Source organism: Salmo salar, chromosome 05, assembly GCF_965601325.2.
Source record: "Salmo salar chromosome 05, fSalSal1, whole genome shotgun sequence".
Classification (NCBI taxonomy): domain Eukaryota; kingdom Metazoa; phylum Chordata; class Actinopteri; order Salmoniformes; family Salmonidae; genus Salmo; species Salmo salar.
This window is the reverse complement of record NC_138295.1, coordinates 1,037,501-1,059,062: the sequence shown is the minus strand read 5'-3', so window position 1 is coordinate 1,059,062 and position 21,562 is coordinate 1,037,501. Positions and strand designations below refer to the sequence as shown.

General features: G+C 46.4%; 1 protein-coding gene across 1 annotated transcript in view; it reads left to right on the top strand.

Annotated features, from left to right (window-relative positions):
- The first annotated feature begins 1,834 nt into the window (after nucleotides 1-1,834).
- The window catches only part of LOC106604087 (plastin-3), a 64,644-nt gene continuing 44,916 nt past the window's right edge, over nucleotides 1,835-21,562 (top strand). Inside the window, exons 1-3 of the mRNA XM_082974991.1 lie at nucleotides 1,835-2,013; nucleotides 13,153-13,258; nucleotides 17,476-17,627. Of these exons, the coding sequence (XP_082831117.1) occupies nucleotides 13,198-13,258; nucleotides 17,476-17,627 (213 nt within the window). The 5' untranslated portion in view covers nucleotides 1,835-2,013; nucleotides 13,153-13,197. The remainder of the gene's footprint in view (nucleotides 2,014-13,152; nucleotides 13,259-17,475; nucleotides 17,628-21,562) is intronic.

Below are 21,562 nucleotides of genomic sequence, written 5' to 3'. Positions count from 1 at the left end.
CCAGAGTAGTGATGCTAGACGGGCAGCGATCAGTTGAAGAGCATGCATTTAGTTTTACTTGCATTTAAGAGCAGTTGGAGGCCACGGAAAAAGTGTTGTATGGCATTGAAGCTCGTCTGGAGGTTAGTTAATTGAAATGCATTCCAGGTGACCACCTCATGAAGCTGGTTGAGAGAATGCCAAGAGTGTGCAAAGCTGTCATCAAGGTAAAGGGTGGCTACTTTGAAGAATCTCAAATATAAAATATATTTTGATTTGTTTAACTCTTATTTATATGATTCCATATGTGTAATTTCATAGTTTTGATGTCTTCACTATTATTCTACAATGTAGAAAATAGTAAAAATAAAGAAAAAACTGGAATGTATGTAAATGAGGTATTTCTGTATTTCATGTTCAATACATTTGCAAAAATGTCTAAAAGCATGTTTTCACTTTCTCATTATGGGGTCTTGTGTGTAGATGGATGAGATACATTTAAAAAAAATATTTAATACATTTTGAATTCAGGCTGTAACTAAACAAAATGTGGAATAAATGAAGGGGTATGAATGCTTTCTGTAGATCTGCACAGATTCTGTCAGACTTGGGTCCTGACAGTGAATCTCATTAAAGACTAAAATAACGGTGTTCCTAAAAAGGTCCGGTAGCCAAGACAACAAATACAAACTCCATGTAGACACCGTTGCCCTGGACATCAACACACACAGGTAACTTCCACAAGGATGTGAACAATCTGAGAGACAAGGCAAGAAGGGTCTTCTACGTCATCAAAACTCAACAACCCAATTAGGTTCTGACTAAAAATACTTGAATTATACTGTAGAACCCATTGCCCTATGTGGTTGTGAGATCTGGGGTCCACTCCAAAAACGTGTTTATTTACCTGCCCCTAACTATCTGCACATTACTAACACACTAGATATGGTTGATTGTATTTCACCGGAAATGTCTTTATGTTTTTGAGTGCAATATTTACTGTTACATTTTAATCGTTTTTGTTGATGTGTCTTCTCACTTTTGTTTATTCCACTTGGCAATGTAAACACGTTTCCCATGACAATAAGGCACTTTGAATTGAAATAGAATTGATACCATGGAGGCTGGCCAATAGGCTGTGAGTGGGCGGGCTGGTGGCAGCAGTAGGCAAGCTGGGAGCAGGGAGTGGGCGGGCTGGGAGCAGGGAATGGGCAGGCTGGGAGCGGGGAGTGGGCGGGCCGGTGGCAGCGGTGGGCGGGCCGGGAGCGGGGAGTGGGCGGGCCGGGAGTGGGCAGGCCAGTGGCAGCGGTGGGCGGGCCGGGAGCGGGGAGTGGGCGGGCCGGGAGTGGGCAGGCCAGTGGCAGCGGTGGGCGGGCCGGGAGCAGGGAGTGGGCGGGCCGGGAGCAGGGAGTGGGCGGGCCGGGAGCAGGGAGTGGGCGGGCAGGGAGTGGGCGGGCCGGTGGCAGCGGTGGGCGGGCCGGGAGCGGGGAGTGGGCGTGCCGGGAGCAGGGAGTGGGCGTGCCGGTGGCAGGGAGTGGGCGGGCCAGTGGCAGCGGTGGGCGGGCCGGGAGCAGGGAGTGGGCGGGCCGGGAGCAGGGAGTGGGCGGGCCGGTGGCAGGGAGTGGGCGGGCTGGGAGTGGGCGGGCCGGGAGCAGGGAGTGGGCGGGCTGGGAGTGGGCGGGCCGGGAGCGGGGAGTGGGCGGGCCGGGAGCGGGGAGTGGGCGGGCTGGGAGCGGGCGGGCCGGGAGCAGGGAGTGGGCGGGCCGGGAGAAGGGAGTGGGCGGGCCGGGAGCGGGGAGTGGGCGGGCTGGGAGCAGGGAGTGAGCGGGCCGGGAGCAGGCAGTGGGCGGGCTGGGAGCGGGGAGCGGGCGGGCCGGGAGCAGGGAGTGGGACCAGTGATGTGATTGCAGCGCAGGACAACAGGCAGCGACGCAGGGCAACAGGCAGCAGCGCAGGGCAACAGGCAGCAGCGCAGGGCAACAGGCAGCAGCGCAGGACGACAGGCAGCGGGATTCACACGTTGGTGGAGAGAAAGTAAGTGACTGATTTATTCTATTCTATCGACTGAAGGATCTATCCAACTCACTAATGTTGCGTTAGGCGTGGTGGTTCGGTTATTAAAAATGAGTGTGTTAACATGTTGTGGACACAGTTGTACCGTCCAGTAGAAAGAATTGTTCCTTCCTGCTTCCTTAATCCTGGGATATTTTCCCATGGAACTAAGTGGCTTGTCCTTGCACGGTTCTTATATCCCATCATAACACCGTGTGTGGTTTCACTAACAAAGGGCTAGATGATACACAACATTACATTAGACATAACAGCCGTAACAGCAGATGTTCAGTTGCTCGGCAGGCAGTATATCTGTCTGTATTTTAGCCTACAGAAGGAGAGAAGCATATCTGTCTGTATTTTAGCCTACAGAAGGAGAGAAGCTATCGGTCTGTATTTTAGCCTACAGAAGGAGAGAAGCATATCGGTCTGTATTTTAGCCTACAGAAGGAGAGAAGTCGGTCTGTATTTTAGCCTACAGAAGGAGAGAAGTCGGTCTGTATTTTAGCCTACAGAAGGAGAGAAGCATATCAGTCTGTATTTTAGCCTACAGAAGGAGAGAAGCATATCGGTCTGTATTTTAGCCTACAGAAGGAGAAAAGTCGGTCTGTATTTTAGCCTTCAGAAGGAGAGAAGGCTGTGATCCCTCTATAGGACAGACAGGGAGGACAGCACGTGGTCAATGACAATGTGGGGAATGAATGACGTATTGTCTGTGGATGCTCTGCCATGAGGAACAGTCATATGCTCCCTTACTCTGTCTCTGTCTGTCTCACTCACTCGCTCTCTCTCTCTCTCTCTCCCCCCTCTCTCTCTCTCTCTCTCTCTCTCTGTCTCTCTCTCTGTCTGTCTGTCTGTCTGTCTGTCTGTCTGTCTGTCTGTCTGTCTGTCTGTCTGTCTGTCTGTCTGTCTGTCTGTCTGTCTGTCTGTCTGTCTGTCTGTCTGTCTGTCTGTCTGTCTGTCTGTCTGTCTGGCTCTCTCTCTGTCTGTCTGGCTGGCTGGCTGGCTGGCTCTCTCTCTGTCTGTCTGGCTGGCTCTCTCTCTCTGTCTGTCTCACTCTCTCGCTCGCTCTCGTTCTCTCTCTCTCTGTTTTTATTTGTATCATTCGTGCCCATTGTCCATTCTTTCCTGGTTAGTGAAGTATAGCCTAACGCCAAAACATTCCCAGTTTGGAAAGCAGTGATCAATGAGACGCAGCCTAGAGCTAAATGTATTTCTCTGGACAAATTAAAGTCATTTTGCACCTTTCAGAGCAGGGGCATCTCCCTGGTAATTCATTCATGAGATGCTTTACTATTATACATCACTTACACATTACATGAAAAGAAAAACATGAAAAGAAAAACACAATCATATGAAATAAAAACATTCTTGAGTAAAAAGGTGCATCTGCCTGAATTTGGTTGTGATGCAACACAACCTCTTCTGGCTGCAACTTGAGTGTGTCGGTGGGAGTGTGTGTCTGGGTGTGTGTGGGTGTGTGGCTGTGTGGCTGTGTGGCTGTGTGAGTGTGTGTGTGTCTGTGGGTGTGTGTGTCTGTGTGTGTGGCTGTGTATGTGGGTGGGTGTGAGTGTCGGTGTGTGTGTCTGTGTCTGTGTGTGTGTGTGTCTGTGGGTGTGGTTGTGTGAGTGTGTGTGTGGGTGTGTGTGTGTCTGTGGGTGTGGTTGTGTGAGTGTGTGTGTGGGTGTGTGTGTGTCTGTGGGTGTGGCAGTGTGAGTGTGTGTGTGTGTGTGTGTGTGTGAGTGTCGGTGTGTGTGTGGCTGTGTGTCTGTGGGTGGGTGTGGGTGTGTCTGTGGGTGTGTGGGTGTGTCTGTGGGTGTGTGGGTGTGTCTGTGGGTGTGTGGGTGTGTTCCCTCTAAAGGATCCAGCCTGTTACTACAGCTAGTGCTGCTCCTGAAACAGACAGCCCGGTGAGTCCTGTTACTACAGCTAGTGCTGCTCCTGAAACAGACAGCCCGGTGAGTCCTGTTACTACAGCTAGTGCTGCTCCTGAAACAGACAGCCAGGTGAGTCCTGTTACTACAGCTAGTGCTGCTCCTGAAACAGACAGCCAGGTGAGTCCTGTTACTACAGCTAGTGCTGCTCCTGAAACAGACAGCCAGGTGAGTCCTGTTACTACAGCTAGTGCTGCTCCTGAAACAGACAGCCAGGTGAGTCCTGTTACTACAGCTAGTGCTGCTCCTGAAACAGACAGCCAGGTGAGTCCTGTTACTACAGCTAGTGCTGCTCCTGAAACAGACAGCCCGGTGAGTCCTGTTACTACAGCTAGTGCTGCTCCTGAAACAGACGGGCCGGTGAGTCAGCAGAACCAAGGACAGATCCCTAACCGTAACCCTTCTCCCAGAGAACTTTATGTTCTAGGGGGATGTTGGACTGCTGCCAGTCTACACAGTTTTACACATTTTTCAGTGTTTAAAGGGATACTTCAGGATTTTGGCAATGAGTCCCTTTATCTAATTCGCCAGAGTCAAATGGACTTGTGGATACAATTTGTATGTCTCTGTGTCCAGTTTGAAGGAATTTAGAGGTAATTTCATAATGACTGGAAGTCTATTGTTATCTGGTAGCATGCTAGTTTAAAGGATGTCACGCTACTTGCTTAGCGAGTATCACTTCCCCCCCGATTCAGCCCATACCTGGCGCGAACTCGGGACCAGTGGTGGAAAAAGTACCCAACTGTGGTACTTGAGTTAAAGTAAAAATACCTTAATAGAAAATTACTCAAGTAAAAGTGAAAGTCACCCAGTAAAATACTACTTGAGTGAAAGTCTAAAAGTATTTGGTTTTAAATATACTGAAGTATCAAAAGTAAAAGTATAAATAATAAAAATTCCTTATATTAAGCAAACGGCACCATTTTCTAGTTTTTTTTAATTTGCGAGCTGACGAGGTAAACATCCGTCGTTCTGCCCCTGAGCAAGGCAGTTAACCCACTGTCCCCCTGAGCAAGGCAGTTAACCCACTGTTCCCCTGAACAAGGCAGTTAACCCACTGTTCCCCTGAGCAAGGCAGTTAACCCACTGTTCCCCTGAACAAGGCAGTTAACCCACTGTTCCCCTGAACAAGGCAGTTAACCCACTGTTCCCCAGAACAAGGCAGTTAACCCACTGTTCCCCTGAACAAGGCAGTTAACCCACTGTTCCCCTGAGCAAGGCAGTTAACCCACTGTTCCCCTGAGCAAGGCAGTTAACCCACTGTTCCCCTGAACGAGGCAGTTAACCCACTGTTCCCCTGAACGAGGCAGTTAACCCACTGTTCCCCTGAACAAGGCAGTTAACCCACTGTTCCCCTGAGCAAGGCAGTTAACCCACTGTTCCCCTGAACAAGGCAGTTAACCCACTGTTCCCCTGAACAAGGCAGTTAACCCACTGTTCCCCTGAACAAGGCAGTTAACCCACTGTTCCCCTGAACAAGGCAGTTAACCCCACTGTTCCCCTGAACGAGGCAGTTAACCCCACTGTTCCCCTGAACGAGGCAGTTAACCCACTGTTCCCCTGAACGAGGCAGTTAACCCACTGTTCCCCTGAACAAGGCAGTTAACCCACTGTTCCCCTGAGCAAGGCAGTTAACCCACTGTTCCCCTGAACAAGGCAGTTAACCCACTGTTCCCCTGAACAAGGCAGTTAACCCACTGTTCCCCTGAACAAGGCAGTTAACCCACTGTTCCCCTGAACAAGGCAGTTAACCCCACTGTTCCCCTGAACAAGGCAGTTAACCCACTGTTCCCCTGAACAAGGCAGTTAACCCACTGTTCCCCTGAACAAGGCAGTTAACCCCACTGTTCCCCTGAACAAGGCAGTTAACCCACTGTTCCCCTGAACAAGGCAGTTAACCCACTGTTCCCCTGAGCAAGGCAGTTAACCCACTGTTCCCCTGAACAAGGCAGTTAACCCACTGTTCCCCTGAACAAGGCAGTTAACCCACTGTTCCCCTGAGCAAGGCAGTTAACCCACTGCTCCCCTGAGCAAGGCAGTTAACCCCACTGTTCCCCTGAACAAGGCAGTTAACCCACTGTCCCCCTGAACAAGGCAGTTAACCCACTGTTCCCCTGAACAAGGCAGTTAACCCACTGTTCCCCTGAGCAAGGCAGTTAACCCACTGTTCCCCTGAACAAGGCAGTTAACCCACTGTTCCCCTGAACAAGGCAGTTAACCCACTGTTCCCCTGAACAAGGCAGTTAACCCACTGCTCCCCTGAGCAAGGCAGTTAACCCACTGTTCCCCTGAACAAGGCAGTTAACCCACTGTTCCCCTGAACAAGGCAGTTAACCCACTGTTCCCCTGAGCAAGGCAGTTAACCCACTGTTCCCCTGAACAAGGCAGTTAACCCACTGTTCCCCTGAACAAGGCAGTTAACCCACTGTTCCCCTGAACAAGGCAGTTAACCCACTGCTCCCCTGAGCAAGGCAGTTAACCCACTGTTCCCCTGAACAAGGCAGTTAACCCACTGTTCCCCTGAACAAGGCAGTTAACCCACTGTTCCCCTGAACAAGGCAGTTAACCCACTGTTCCCCTGAGCAAGGCAGTTAAGCCACTGTTCCCCTGAACAAGGCAGTTAACCCACTGTTCCCCTGAACAAGGCAGTTAACCCACTGTTCCCCTGAACAAGGCAGTTAACCCACTGCTCCCCTGAGCAAGGCAGTTAACCCACTGTTCCCCTGAACAAGGCAGTTAACCCACTGTTCCCCTGAACAAGGCAGTTAACCCACTGTTCCCCTGAACAAGGCAGTTAACCCACTGTTCCCCTGAACAAGGCAGTTAACCCACTGTTCCCCTGAACAAGGCAGTTAACCCCACTGTTCCCCTGAACAAGGCAGTTAACCCACTGTTCCCCTGAACAAGGCAGTTAACCCACTGTTCCCCTGAACAAGGCAGTTAACCCACTGTTCCCCTGAACAAGGCAGTTAACCCACTGTTCCCCTGAACAAGGCAGTTAACCCACTGCTCCCCTGAGCAAGGCAGTTAACCCACTGTTCCCCTGAACAAGGCAGTTAACCCACTGTTCCCCTGAACAAGGCAGTTAACCCACTGTTCCCCTGAACAAGGCAGTTAACCCACTGTTCCCCTGAACAAGGCAGTTAACCCACTGTTCCCCTGAACAAGGCAGTTAACCCCACTGTTCCCCTGAACAAGGCAGTTAACCCACTGTTCCCCTGAACAAGGCAGTTAACCCACTGTTCCCCTGAACAAGGCAGTTAACCCACTGTTCCCCTGAACAAGGCAGTTAACCCACTGTTCCCCTGAGCAAGGCAGTTAACCCACTGTTCCCCTGAACAAGGCAGTTAACCCACTGTTCCCCTGAACAAGGCAGTTAACCCACTGCTCCCCTGAACAAGGCAGTTAACCCACTGCTCCCCTGAGCAAGGCAGTTAACCCACTGTTCCCCTGAACAAGGCAGTTAACCCACTGTTCCCCTGAACAAGGCAGTTAACCCACTGTTCCCCTGAACAAGGCAGTTAACCCACTGTTCCCCTGAACAAGGCAGTTAACCCACTGTTCCCCTGAACAAGGCAGTTAACCCCACTGTTCCCCTGAACAAGGCAGTTAACCCACTGTTCCCCTGAACAAGGCAGTTAACCCACTGTTCCCCTGAACAAGGCAGTTAACCCACTGTTCCCCTGAACAAGGCAGTTAACCCACTGTTCCCCTGAACAAGGCAGTTAACCCACTGTAGACCGTCATTGTAAAATAAGAATTTGTTCTTAATTCACTTGCCTAGTTAAATAAAAATGTCGGAGTGACATAGTTTAAAGATGCAGTAGATAGTATACATATGAGATGAGTAATGCATGATAAATATTATTAAAGTGACTAGTGTTCCATTTATTAAAGTGGCCAGTGATTTCTAGTCAGTATGTTGGCAGCAACCTCTCTGTGTTAGTGATGGCTGTTTATCAGTCTGATGGCCTGGAGATAGAAGCTGTTTAACAGTCTGATGGCCTGGAGATAGAAGCTGTTTATCAGTCTGATGGCCTGGAGATAGAAGCTGTTTAACAGTCTGATGGTCTGGAGATAGAAGCTGTTTATCAGTCTGATGGTCTGGAGATAGAAGCTGTTTAACAGTCTGACGGCCTGGAGATAGAAGCTGTTTACCAGTCTGATGGCCTGGAGATAGAAGCTGTTTAACAGTCTGATGGCCTGGAGATAGAAGCTGTTTAACAGTCTGATGGCCTGGAGATAGAAGCTGTTTATCAGTCTGATGGCCTGGAGATAGAAGCTGTTTAACAGTCTGATGGTCTGGAGATAGAAGCTGTTTATCAGTCTGATGGCCTGGAGATAGAAGCTGTTTATCAGTCTGATGGCCTGGAGATAGAAGCTGTTTAACAGTCTGGAGATAGAAGCTGTTTATCAGTCTGATGGCCTGGAGATAGAAGCTGTTTAACAGTCTGGAGATAAACGCTGTTTATCAGTCTGATGGTCTGGAGATAGAAGCTGTTTAACAGTCTGGAGATAAACGCTGTTTATCAGTCTGATGGTCTGGAGATAGAAGCTGTTTATCAGTCTGATGGTCTGGAGATAGAAGCTGTTTTTCAGTTTTTATTACTGTATAGTTGAACATGCAAAATATAATCACGTGTATCAAATATGTTGAAAACATTGGATGTTAAAAGCGCCTCGTAACACCAGTCGCACAGTATTTTTTTGTTAAGATGCCCAAATAATAATTTATAGTTGAAGGAACCTATAAGACAAGTTTAGAAAACACTTCATTTTAAATTGACTGAATTAAACTTTGGGCCAACAATATTTTTTTTAGTTCAGGTAACACTAATACAGTGCAACACTAGTTTTGATCTAGAGTTAACTCCTATTAGTGTTAAACAAATACACTGTACAGGAAGTCATTTTGTTTGTAGTTTTAACACTGCATGCTGTGATGCCAAATTTGCATATTTCCCATGGTTCCTTTTCTTTTCAAGTGAATTGTAGAGTTTACCACCCGTGACTGTATTTGTTAATGACAGAGGTATGGTTGTTGAATTCTTTCCTTTTACAGGCCTGTGGCGTTTACCAAATGAGTATCTAGTTGAATGCTATCATTACAATTTTACTTTACGACAAGACATTACATAAACTGAACAAAAATGTAACTGCAACATGCAAAGTGTTGGTCTCATGTTTCATGAGCTGAAATAAAAAAGATCCCAGAAATGTTCCATACGAACAAAAGTTTTATATCTCTCAAATGTGTTTACCTCGGTGTTAGAGAGCATTTCTCCTTTGCCAAGATAATCCGTCCACCTGACAGGTGTGGCAAATCAAGAAGCTGATTAAAACAGCATGGTCATTACACAGGTGCACCTTGTGCTGGGGGACATTAAAAGGCCACTCTAAAATGTGCTGTTTTGTCACACAACACAATGCCACAGATGTCTCAAGTTTAGAGGGAGCGTGGAATTGTCATGCTGACTGCAGGATTGTCCACCAGAGCTGTTGCCAGAGAATTGAATGTTAATTTCTCTACCATAAGCCGCCTCCAACGTCGCTTTAGAGAACTTGGCAGTACGTCCAACCGGCCTCACAACCACAGGCCAACCTCATAACCACAGTTACTCTGAAAAATGAACACTGGACAATTTGCTGTTCCCAGCTGTATGAGGTGAAAGTTAACACGTGTGTTTCTCTTTACTACAACCCCCTTCTCTCATCTCAGAAAAGTTTTCTATCAATCTAAATCAAACCGGCTTGTTGACTGTTCTGCTGTTCTGCTGTAGTCCCCTACCCCCCTCTGATGGCTGTTCTGCTGTAGCCCCCTACCCCCCTCTAATGGCTGACTGCTGTACCCCTCTCTGATGGCTGTTCTGCTATTCTGCTACCCCCCTCTGATGGCTGTTCTGCTGTAGCCCCCTACCCCCCTCTGATGGCTGTTCTGCTGTTCTGCTACCCCCCTCTGATGGCTGTTCTGCTGTAGCCCTCTACCCCCCTCTGATGGCTGTTCTGCTGTTCTGCTACCCCCCTCTGATGGCTGTTCTGCTGTAGCCCTCTACCCCCCTCTGATGGCTGTTCTGCTGTAGTCCCCTACCCCCCTCTGATGGCTGTTCTGCTGTAGCCCCCTACCCCCCTCTGATGGCTGTTCTGCTGTAGCACCCTACCCCCCTCTGATGGCTGTTCTGCTGTAGTCCCCTACCCCCCTCTGATGGCTGTTCTGCTGTTCTGCTACCCCCCCCACTGATGGCTGTTCTGCTGTAGCCCCCTACCCCCCTCTGATGGCTGTTCTGCTGTAGTCCCGTACCCCCCTCTGATGGCTGTTCTGCTGTAGCCCCCTACCCCCCTCTGATGGCTGTTCTGCTGTAGTCCCCACCCCCCTCTGATGGCTGTTCTGCTGTTCTGCTACCCCCCTCTGATGGCTGTTCTGCTGTAGTCCCCTACCCCCCTCTGCTGGCTGTTCTGCTGTTCTGCTACCCCCCTCTGATGGCTGTTCTGCTGTAGCCCTCTACCCCCCTCTGATGGCTGTTCTGCTGTAGTCCCCTACCCCCCTCTGATGGCTGTTCTGCTGTTCTGCTACCCCCCTCTGATGGCTGTTCTGCTGTTCTGCTACCCCCCCTCTGATGGCTGTTCTGCTGTAGCCCCCTACCCCCCTCTGATGGGTGTTCTGCTGTTCTGCTACCCCCCTCTGATGGCTGTTCTGCTGTAGCCCCCTACCCCCCTCTGATGGCTGTTCTGCTGTAGTCCCCTACCCCCCTCTGATGGCTGTTCTGCTGTAGCCCCCTACCCCCCTCTGATGGCTGTTCTGCTGTTCTGCTACCCCCCTCTGATGGCTGATTCTGCAGGTGATCTGGTGTTTTGGTTTGTAACCCGAGACCCAGGAATGTCTACATCTCACCCAGCACAGCCCTGAGCTCTGAAACAAACCCAAATCAACCCCTAACTCCTACAATATAGGCACTACACCCTATTTCCTAGCCACTACACCCTATTTCCTAGCCACTACACCCTATTTCCTAGCCACTACACCCTATTTCCTAGCCACTACATCCTATTTCCTAGCCACTACACCCTATTTCCTAGCCACTACACCTTAAACCACAGGTCATCCAAGCAGACTTCTGTCTCAGAGTCAGAGATATCCCAGCTAACTTCCTGTCTCAGTATGATGTCATCATCCACTCTGACCTCCTGTCTCAGTATGATGTCATCATCCACTCTGACCTCCTGTCTCAGTATGATGTCATCATCCACTCTGACCTCCTGTCTCAGTATGATGTCATCATCCACTCTGACCTCCTGTCTCAGTATGATGTCATCATCCACTCTAACTTCCTGTCTCAGTAAGATGTCATCATCCACTCTGACCTCCTGTCTCAGTATGATGTCATCATCCACTCTGACCTCCTGTCTCAGTATGATGTCATCATCCACTCTGACCTCCTGTCTCAGTATGATGTCATCATCCACTCTGACTTCCTGTCTCAGTATGACGTCATCATCCACTCTGACTTCCTGTCTCAGTATGATGTCATCGAGTGAAGGAACAGTCAGAGATATCCCAGCAAACCGGGAACATTCCCAGAACGTTATCTAACATTCCCATTCAATTCTAGTTAGGGTTTTTTTTATTTAACATTAGGACGATAGCATCATTCAGAGAATGTTTTTGATTACAAAATATTTATATAAAAATATATATATATATTTTTTATTAAATATCCTTGGAATGTTCTCCTAAAATCGATTAAAATGTTGTGTACAACTTCTGTAACGATCACCACAGAACACTCCCCAAACGTTCTCATTAAGTTTCCAGGTAATGTAATAACACAATCTACAAGTAATGTTGTTTTCCCAGCAAGTTCCCAGAACATTTGTTAGGTAGTGGCAAAGGGTTCTCATAACACGTTCAAAACATTTCCCTGATGTTGCAAGAACGTTCCTACACGTTTAATCTGTTCTTTAAAGGTTCCCAGAATGTTTCATTAGGTTGTGGGAGCAGTCTGGTGATTGTGGGGAACATCACAAAAGATATGTTCCCAAAAAACAAATACTGTCCAGTTTTGCGTATGATTCTACGCTGAACAGAAATATAAAGGCAACATGTAAAGTGTTTTATGAGCTGAAATGAAAGATCCCTGAACATTTCTATACACACAAAAATGTCCTCTCATATTCTGTACACAAATTTAGTAAACATTACACTCACAAAAGTAAACATTATGCTCACAAAAGTTCCAAAAGAATAAAGACATTTCAAATGTAATTATATACTGTATATATACAGTGTTGTAATGATGTGCAAATAGTTAAAGTACAAAAGGGGAAATAAATAAACATAAATATAGGTTGTATTTACAATGGTGTTTGTTCTTCACTGGTTGACCTTTTCTTGTGGCAACAGGTCACACATCTTGCTGCTGTGATGGAACACTGTGCTATTTCACCCAGTAGATCTGGGAGTTTATCAAAAGTGAATTTGTTTTATAATTCTTTGTGGATCTGTGTAATCTGAGGGAAATATGTGTCTCTAATATGGTCATACATTTGGCAGGAGGTTAGGAAGTGCAGCTCAGTTTCCACCTCATTTTGTGGACAGTGTTGCACATAGCCTGTCTTCTCTTGAGAGCCAGGTCTGCCTACGGCGACCTTTCTCAATAGCAAGGCTACGCTCACTGAGTCTGTACCTAGTCAAAGCTTTCCTTAAGTTTGGCTCAGTCACAGTGGTCAGGTATTCTGCCGCTGTGTCCTCTCTGTTTAGGGCCAAATAACATTCTAGTTTGCTCTGTTTTTTTTGTAAATTCTTTCCAATGTGTCAAGTAATTATCTTTTTGTTTTCTCATGATTTGGTTGGGTCTAATTGTGTTGCTGTCCTGGGGCTCTGTGGGGTCTGTTTGTGTTTGTGAACAGAGCCCCAGGACCAGCTTGCTTAGGGGACTCTTCTCCAGGTTCATCTCTCTGTAGGTGATGGCTTTGTTATGGAAGGTTTGGGAATCGCTTTCTTTTAGATGGTTGTAGAATTTAACGTCTCTTTTCTGGATTTTGATAATTAGCAGGTATCGGCCTAATTCAGCTCTGCATGCGTTATTTGGTGTTTAACGTTGTACACTCTCTCTCCTTTCCTCTCTCTCCCCCCACTCTCTCTTACCCTCCTCTCCTCTCATTTTCTCTCTCCATCTCTCCTGCTCTCCAGACTCAGTGATCAGAGGAGATAGTGTTTCTCTGGTAGAAACTAAAGATGGCGGGAAAGATAACTAAAGATGAGATGGAGGAGCTCAGAGAGGCCTTCCAGAAAGTTGGTGAGTGCAATACACTACATGACCAAAAGTATGTGGACACCTGTTCATCGAACATCTCATTCCAAAATCTTGGGCTTTAATATGGAGTTGGTCCCCCCTTTGCTGCTATAACAGCCTCCACTCTTCAGGGAAGTCATTAATATGGAGTTGGTCCCCCCTTTGCTGCTATAACAGCCTCCACTCTTCAGGGAAGTCATTAATATGGAGTTGGTCCCCCCCCCTTTGCTGCTATAACAGCCTCCACTCTTCTGAGAAGTCATTAATATGGAGTTGGTCCCCCCTTTACTGCTATAACAGCCTCCACTCTTCAGGGAAGTCATTAATATGGAGTTGGTCCCCCCTTTGCTGCTATAACAGCCTCCACTCTTCTGGGAAGTCATTAATATGGAGTTGGTCCCCCCTTTACTGCTATAACAGCCTCCACTCTTCAGGGAAGTCATTAATATGGAGTTGGTCCCCCCTTTGCTGCTATAACAGCCTCCACTCTTCTGGGAAGTCATTAATATGGAGTTGGTCCCCCCTTTGCTGCTATAACAGCCTCCACTCTTCTGGGAAGTCATTAATATGGAGTTGGTCCCCCCCTTTGCTGCTATAACAGCCTCCACTCTTCTGGGAAGGCTTTCCACTAGATGTTGGAACATTGCTGCGGGGACTTGCTTCCATTCAGCCACAACAGCATTTAGTGAGGTCGGGCGCTGATGTTGGGCGATTAGGCCTGGCTCGCAGTCGGTGTTCCAATTCATCCCAAAGGTGTTTGATGGTGTTGAGGTCAGGGCTCTGTCCAGGCCAGTCAAGTTCTTCCACACTGATCTCGATAAACCATTTCTGTATGGACCTCGCTTTGTACACGGGGCATTGTCATGCTGAAACAGGAAAGGGCCTTCCCCAAACTGTTGCCACAAAGTTGGAATCACAGAATTGTCTAGAATGTCATTGTATGCTGTAGCATTAAGATTTCCCTTCACTGGAACTAAGGGGCCCGAACCATGAAAAACAGCCCCAGACCATTATTCCTCCTCCACCAAACTTTACAGTTGTCACTATGCACTATGCATTGGGGCATCCGCTAAACCCAGATTCATCTGTCAGACTGTCAGATGGTGAAGCGTGATTCATCACTCCAGAGAACAAGTTTCCGCTGCTCCAGAGTCCAATGGCGGCGAGCTTTACACCACTCCACCCAACGCTTGGCATTGCGCATGGTGATCTTAGGCTTGTGTGCAGCTGCTCGGCCATGGAAACCCATTTCATGAAGCTCCCGACGAACAGCTCCTGTGCTGACGTTGCTTCCAGAGGCAGTTTGTAACTCTGTAGTGAGTTGCAACCGAGGACAGATGTTTTTTATGCGCTATGCGCTTCAGCATTCGCCGGTCCCGTTCTGCTTCAGCACTCGCCGGTCCCGTTCTGCTTCAGCACTCGCCGGTCCCGTTCTGTGAGCTTGTGTGGCCTACCACTTTACGGCTGAGCCGTTGTTGCTCCTAGACGTTTCTACTTTACAATAACAGCCCTTATAGTTGACTGGGACAGCTCTAGTAGGGAAGACATTTTACGAACTGACTTGTTGCAAAGGTGGCATCCAACGACGGTGCTACGTTGAAGTCACGGAGCTCTTCAGTAAGGCCATTCTACTGCCAATGTTTGTCTATGGAGATTGCATGGCTGTGTGCTCGATTTTATACACCTGTCAGCAACGGGTGTGGCAGAAATAGCCGAACCCACTAATTTGAAGGGGTGTCCACATACCTTTTTCATATATAATGTCGTCTTTGTATCTCAAAAACATTGTAATGTGGTTAACCTTAAATCTAAATGAAAATTGGAAAAGGCTACACATAATTTTAAAAAAATGTATTTAACATTTATTTAACTAGGCAAGTCGGTTAAGAACAAATTCTTATTTACAGTGACGGCCTACCAAAAGGCCTGCTGAGGGGACGGGGCCTGGGATTAAAAATAACAGTAATGGATTCTACTGCCAATGTTTGCATGGCTGTGTGTTCGGTTTTATACACCTGTCAACAACGGGTGTGGCTGAAATAGCTCAATCCACTCATTTAGATGTGTATGTATAATGTATATGTGCATATACAGTGTATTCAGTGTGAGGTGTTTTCCTCGTAGAAACAGCCTGCAAGTGATCCAGTCAGTGATTGTAGTAAATCACAAGATTGTCAAATCACAATGTTATATACAGTTGAAGTCAGAAGTTTACATACACCTCAGCCAAATACATTTAAACTCAGTTTTTCACAATTCCTGACATTTAATCCTAGTAAAAATCCCCTGTCTTAGGTCAGTTAGGATCACCACTTTATTTTAAGAATGTGAAATGTCAGAATAATAGTAGAGAGAATGATTTATTTCAGCTTTTATTTCTTTCATCACATTCCCAGTGGGTCAGAAGTTTACATACACTCAATTAGTATTTGGTAGAATTGCCTTTAAATTGTTTAACTTGGGTCAAACATTTCAGGTAACCTTCCGCAAGCTTCCCACAATAAGTTGGGTGAATTTTGGCCCATTCCTCCTGACAGAGCTGGTGTAACTGAGTCAGGTTTGTAGGCCTCCTTGCTCACACACGCTTTGAGCGTTCTGCCCACAAATTGTCTATGGGATTGAGGTCAGGGCTTTGTGATGGCCACTCCAATACCTTGACTTTGTTGTCCTTAAGCCATTTTGCCACAACTTTGGAAATATGCTTGGGGTCATTGTCCATTTGGAAGACACATTTGCGACTAAGCTTTAACTTCCTGACTGATGTCTTGAGATGTTTCTTCAATATATCCACATAAGTTTCTTTCCTCGTGATGCCATCTATTTTGTGAAGTGCACCAGTCCCTCCTGCAGCAAAGCACCCCCACAACATGATGCTGCCACCCCCGTGCTTCACGGTTGGGATGGTGTTCTTCGGCTTGCAAGCGTCCCCGTTTTTCCTCTAAACATAACGATGGTCATTATGGCCAAACAGTTCTATTTTTGTTTCATCAGACCAGAAGACACTTCTCCAAAAGGTACGATCTTTGTCCCCATGTGCAGTTACAAACCGTAGTCTGGCTTTTTCATGACGGTTTTGGAGCAGTGGCTTCTTCCTTGCTGAGCGGCCTTTCAGGTTATGTCGATATAGGACTCGTTTAACTGTGGATATAGATACTTTTGTACCCGTTTCCTCCGGCATCTTCACAAGGTCCTTTGCTGTTGTTCTGGGATTGATTTGCACTTTTTGCACCAAAGTATGTTCGTCTCTAGGAGACAGAACGCGTCTCCTTCCTGAGCGGTATGACGGCTGCGTGGTCCCATGGTGTTTATACTTGCGTACTATTGTTTGTACGATGAACGTGGTACTTTTCTGAGGTCTTGGCTGATTTATTTTGATTTTCCCATGATGTCAGGCAAAGAGGCACTGAGTTTGAAGGTAGGCCTTGAAATACATCCACAGGTACACCTCTAATTGACACAAATGATGTCAATTAGCCTATCAGAAGCTTCTAAAGCCATGACATCATTTTCTGGAATTTTCCAAGCTGTTTAAAGGCACAGTCAACTTAGTGTATGTAAACTTCTGACCCACTGGAATTGTGACACAGTTAATTGTAAGTGAAATAATCTGTCTGTAAACAATTGGTGGAACAATTACTAGTTTGTTAACAAGAAATTTGTGGAGCGGTTGAAAAACGAGTTTAAATGACTCCAACATAAGTCTATGTAAACCTCCGACTTCAACTGTATGTAACAACACAACTGCTCATTGCTTTCTCTCTGTCTCCACACCTCTCCCTCTCTTCCCTTTCTCCCTCTCTCTCCTCCCCTGTCTTTCCCTCCCTCTATCCCCTCTCTCCCTCCTCTCTCTCTCTCCCTCTCTCCCCCCTCTCTCCCTCCCTCTCTTCCCCCTCTCTCCCTCTCTCCCCCATCTCTCCCTCCCTATCTCCTCTCTCTCCCTCTCTCCCCCTTCTCTCCCCCCTCCCCCCTCTCTCTCTGTCCCTCCCTCTCTCTCCCTTCTCTCCCCCCTCCCCCCTCTCTCCCTCCCTCCCTCTCTTCCCCCTCTCTCCCTCTCTCCCTCCCTCCCTCTCTTCCTATTTCCTCTCTCTCCCTCTCTTCCCCCATCTCTCCCTCCCTATCTCCTCTCTCTCCCTCTCTCCCCCTTCTCTCCCCCTCCCCCCTCTCTCTCTCTCCCTCCCTTCCTCTCTCCCTTCTCTCCCCCTCCCCCTCTCTCTCTCCAGATACTAACAGTAATGGTTTTATCTGTGACTTGGAGCTGACTGAGCTGTTTAAAGAAGCTAACCTACCGTTGCCGGGATACAAGGTCAGAGAGATCATTAAAAAACTGGACCGCAACAAAGACAACCAGATCAGCTTCGACGAGTTCCTCTCGGTGAGTCCACACACACACACACACACACACACACACACACACTAGGGGCTAGGGGTTGTTTATGGATGGGACCCTAAGTCTGCATAGGGCTTAGTAAAAGGTTGTTTCTGAGTCTGCACACTAAACAGCTTCCATTCTGTTGGTCATGTTGAGTCACTAAACAGCTTCCATTCTGTTGGTCATGTTGAGTCACTAAACAGCTTCCATTCTGTTGGTCATGTTGAGTCACTAAACAGCTTCCATTCTGTTGGTCATGTTGAGTCACTAAACAGCTTCCATTCTGTTGGTCATGTTGAGTCACTAAACAGCTTCCATTCTGTTGGTCATGTTGAGTCACTAAACAGCTTCCATTCTGTTGGTCATGTTGAGTCACTAAACAGCTTCCATTCTGTTGGTCATGATGAGTCACTAAACAGCTTCCATTCTGTTGGTCATGTTGAGTCACTAAACAGCTTCCATTCTGTTGGTCATGTTGAGTCACTAAACAGCTTCCATTCTGTTGGTCATGTTGAGTCACTAAACAGCTTCCATTCTGTTGGTCATGTTGAGTCACTAAACAGCTTCCATTCTGTTTGTCATGTTGAGTCACTAAACAGCTTCCATTCTGTTGGTCATGTTGAGTCACTAAACAGCTTCCATTCTGTTGGTCATGTTGAGTCACTAAACAGCTTCCATTCTGTTGGTCATGTTGAGTCACTAAACAGCTTCCATTCTGTTGGTCATGTTGAGTCACTAAACAGCTTCCATTCTGTTGGTCATGTTGAGTCACTAAACAGCTTCCATTCTGTTGGTCATGATGAGTCACTAAACAGCTTCCATTCTGTTGGTCATGTTGAGTCACTAAACAGCTTCCATTCTGTTGGTCATGTTGAGTCACTAAACAGCTTCCATTCTGTTGGTCATGTTGAGTCACTAAACAGCTTCCATTCTGTTGGTCATGTTGAGTCACTAAACAGCTTCCATTCTGTTGGTCATGTTGAGTCACTAAACAGCTTCCATTCGGTTGGTCATGATGAGTCACTAAACAGCTTCCATTCTGTTGGTCATGTTGAGTCACTAAACAGCTTCCATTCTGTTGGTCATGTTGAGTCACTAAACAGCTTCCATTCTGTTGGTCATGTTGAGTCACTAAACAGCTTCCATTCTGTTGGTCATGTTGGGTCACTAAACAGCTTCCATTCTGTTGGTCATGTTGAGTCACTAAACAGCTTCCATTCTGTTGGTCATGTTGAGTCACTAAACAGCTTCCATTCTGTTGGTCATGTTGAGTCACTAAACAGCTTCCATTCTGTTGGTCATGTTGAGTCACTAAACAGCTTCCATTCTGTTGGTCATGTTGAGTCACTAAACAGCTTCCATTCTGTTGGTCATGTTGAGTCACTAAACAGCTTCCATTCTGTTGGTCATGTTGAGTCACTAAACAGCTTCCATTCTGTTGGTCATGTTGAGTCACTAAACAGCTTCCATTCTGTTGGTCATGTTGAGTCACTAAACAGCTTCCATTCTGTTGGTCATGATGAGTCAGGATCTGATGTCTGGCAGGCTGCCATCTTGGACTGAGTCTACACAGTCCTCACATCACACCACCCAGTACCACTTAATATGAATACCTCTAAACACAGACAGACACACACACACACACACACACACACACACACACACACACACACACACACACACACACACACACGCCATGTCTTATAGGCTGTCAGTGTTTCAAGTAGAGGTCGACCGATTATGATTTTTCAACGCCGATACCAATTACCAACGCCGATTTTTATTTTATTTATTTGTAATAATGACAATTACAACAATACTGAATGAACACTTATTTTAACTTAATATAATACATCAATAAAATCAATTTAGCCTCAAATAAATAATGAAACATGTTCAATTTGGTTTAAATATTGCAAAAACAAAGTGTTGGAGAAGAAAGTAAAAGTGTAATATGACCCATGTAAAAAAGCTAACGTTTAAGTTCCTTGCTCAGAACATGAGAACATATGAAAGCTGGTGGTTCCTTTTAACATGAGTCTTCAATATTCCCAGGTAAGAAGTTTTAGGTTGTAGTTATTCTAGGAATTATAGGAGTATTTCTCTCTATACGATTTGTATTTCATATTCCTTTGACTATTGGATGTTCTTATAGGCACTTTAGTATTGCCAGTGTAACAGTATAGCTTCCGTCCCTCTCCTCGCTCCTACCTGGGCTCGAACCAGGAACACATCGACAACAGCCACCCTCGAAGCAGCATTACCCATGCAGAGCAAGGGGAACAACTACTCCAAGTCTCAGAGCGAGTGACGTTTGAAACGCTATTAGCGCTCACCCCGCTAACTAGCTAGCCATTTCACATCGGTTACACCAGCCTAATCTTGGGAGTTGATAGGCTTGAAGTTGTAAACAGCGCAATGCTTGAAGCACAGCGAAGAGCTGCTGGCAAAACGCACGAAAGTGCTGTTTGAATGAATGCTTACGAGCCTGCTGCTGCCTACCACCGCTCAGTCAGACTGCTCTATCAAATCATAGACTTAATTATAACATAATAACACACAGAAATACGAGCCTTAGGTCATTAATATGGTCAAATCCGGAAACTATCATTTCGAAAACAAAATGTTTATTATTTCAGTGAAATACGGAACCGTTCCGTATTTTATCTAACGGGTGGCATCCCAAAGTCTAAATATTGCTGTTACATTGCACAACCTTCAATGTTATGTCATAATTACGTAAAATTCTGGCAAATTAGTTCGCAACGAGCCAGGCGGCCCAAACTGTTGCATTTACCCTGACTCTGCGTGCAATGAACGCAAGAGAAGTGACACAATTTCCCTACTTTAATATTGCCTGCTAACCTGGATTTCATTTAACTAAATATGCAGGTTTAAAAATATATACTTCTGTGTATTGATTTGAAGAAAGGCATTGATGTTTATGGTTAGGTACACGTCGGAGCAAAGACAGTCCTTTTTCGCGAACGCGCACCACATCGATTATATGCAATGCAGGACAGGCTAAACTAGTAATATCATCAACCATGTGTAGTTAACTAGTGATTATGATTGATTGATTGTTTTTTATAAGATAAGTTTAATGCTAGCTAGCAACTTACCTTGGCTTCTTACTGCATTCGCGTAACAGGCAGGCTCCTCGTGGAGTGCAATGTAAAGCAGGTGGTTAGAGCTTTGGACTAGTGAACCGTAAGGTTACAAGATTGAATCCCCGAGCTGACAAGGTAAAAATCTGTCGTTCTGCCCCTGAACAAGGCAGTTAACCCACTGTTCCCCGGTCGGCCATCATTGAAAATAATAATGTGTTCTTAACTGACTTGCCGAGTTAAATAAAGGTGTAAAAAACAAAAAAACTACAAATTTGGCCAAATCGGCGTCTAAAAATACCGATTTCCGATTGTTATGAAAACTTGAAATCGGACCTAATTAATCGGCCATTCCGATTAATCGGTCGACCTCTAGTTTCAAGCAGCCAGGGTTCATGGGAACGACTTCTGGCTGTCAGTGTTACAAGCAGCCAGGGTTCATGGGAACGACTTCTGGCTGTCAGTGTTACAAGCAGCCAGGGTTCATGGGAAGGACTTATAGTCATTTGTTTGAATTTGCATTAGTTTTTTCAGAGTGGCTTCGGATCCAACTTTTCTGGACCCCTGTCCCTGACAGCTAGGTCCTGAAGCCTCTGTGCATGTGCAGAATTCTTCGGTCTCTGTTCTACTCGTAGAGAACAGGCTACTCTGGTGAATGGTGCTAGTTTAAACCAATTAGATCATAGCTGAAATACTTGATGATTTTATTGAAAATAACAGAAGTGAATATACACGGAATAACTCAAGAAGATCCCCGTCAAACTGATTAAATCAAATGGTTGGTATGCAGATGGACTTTTTCAACTGTAAAACTGGAAGAATTATCATTCA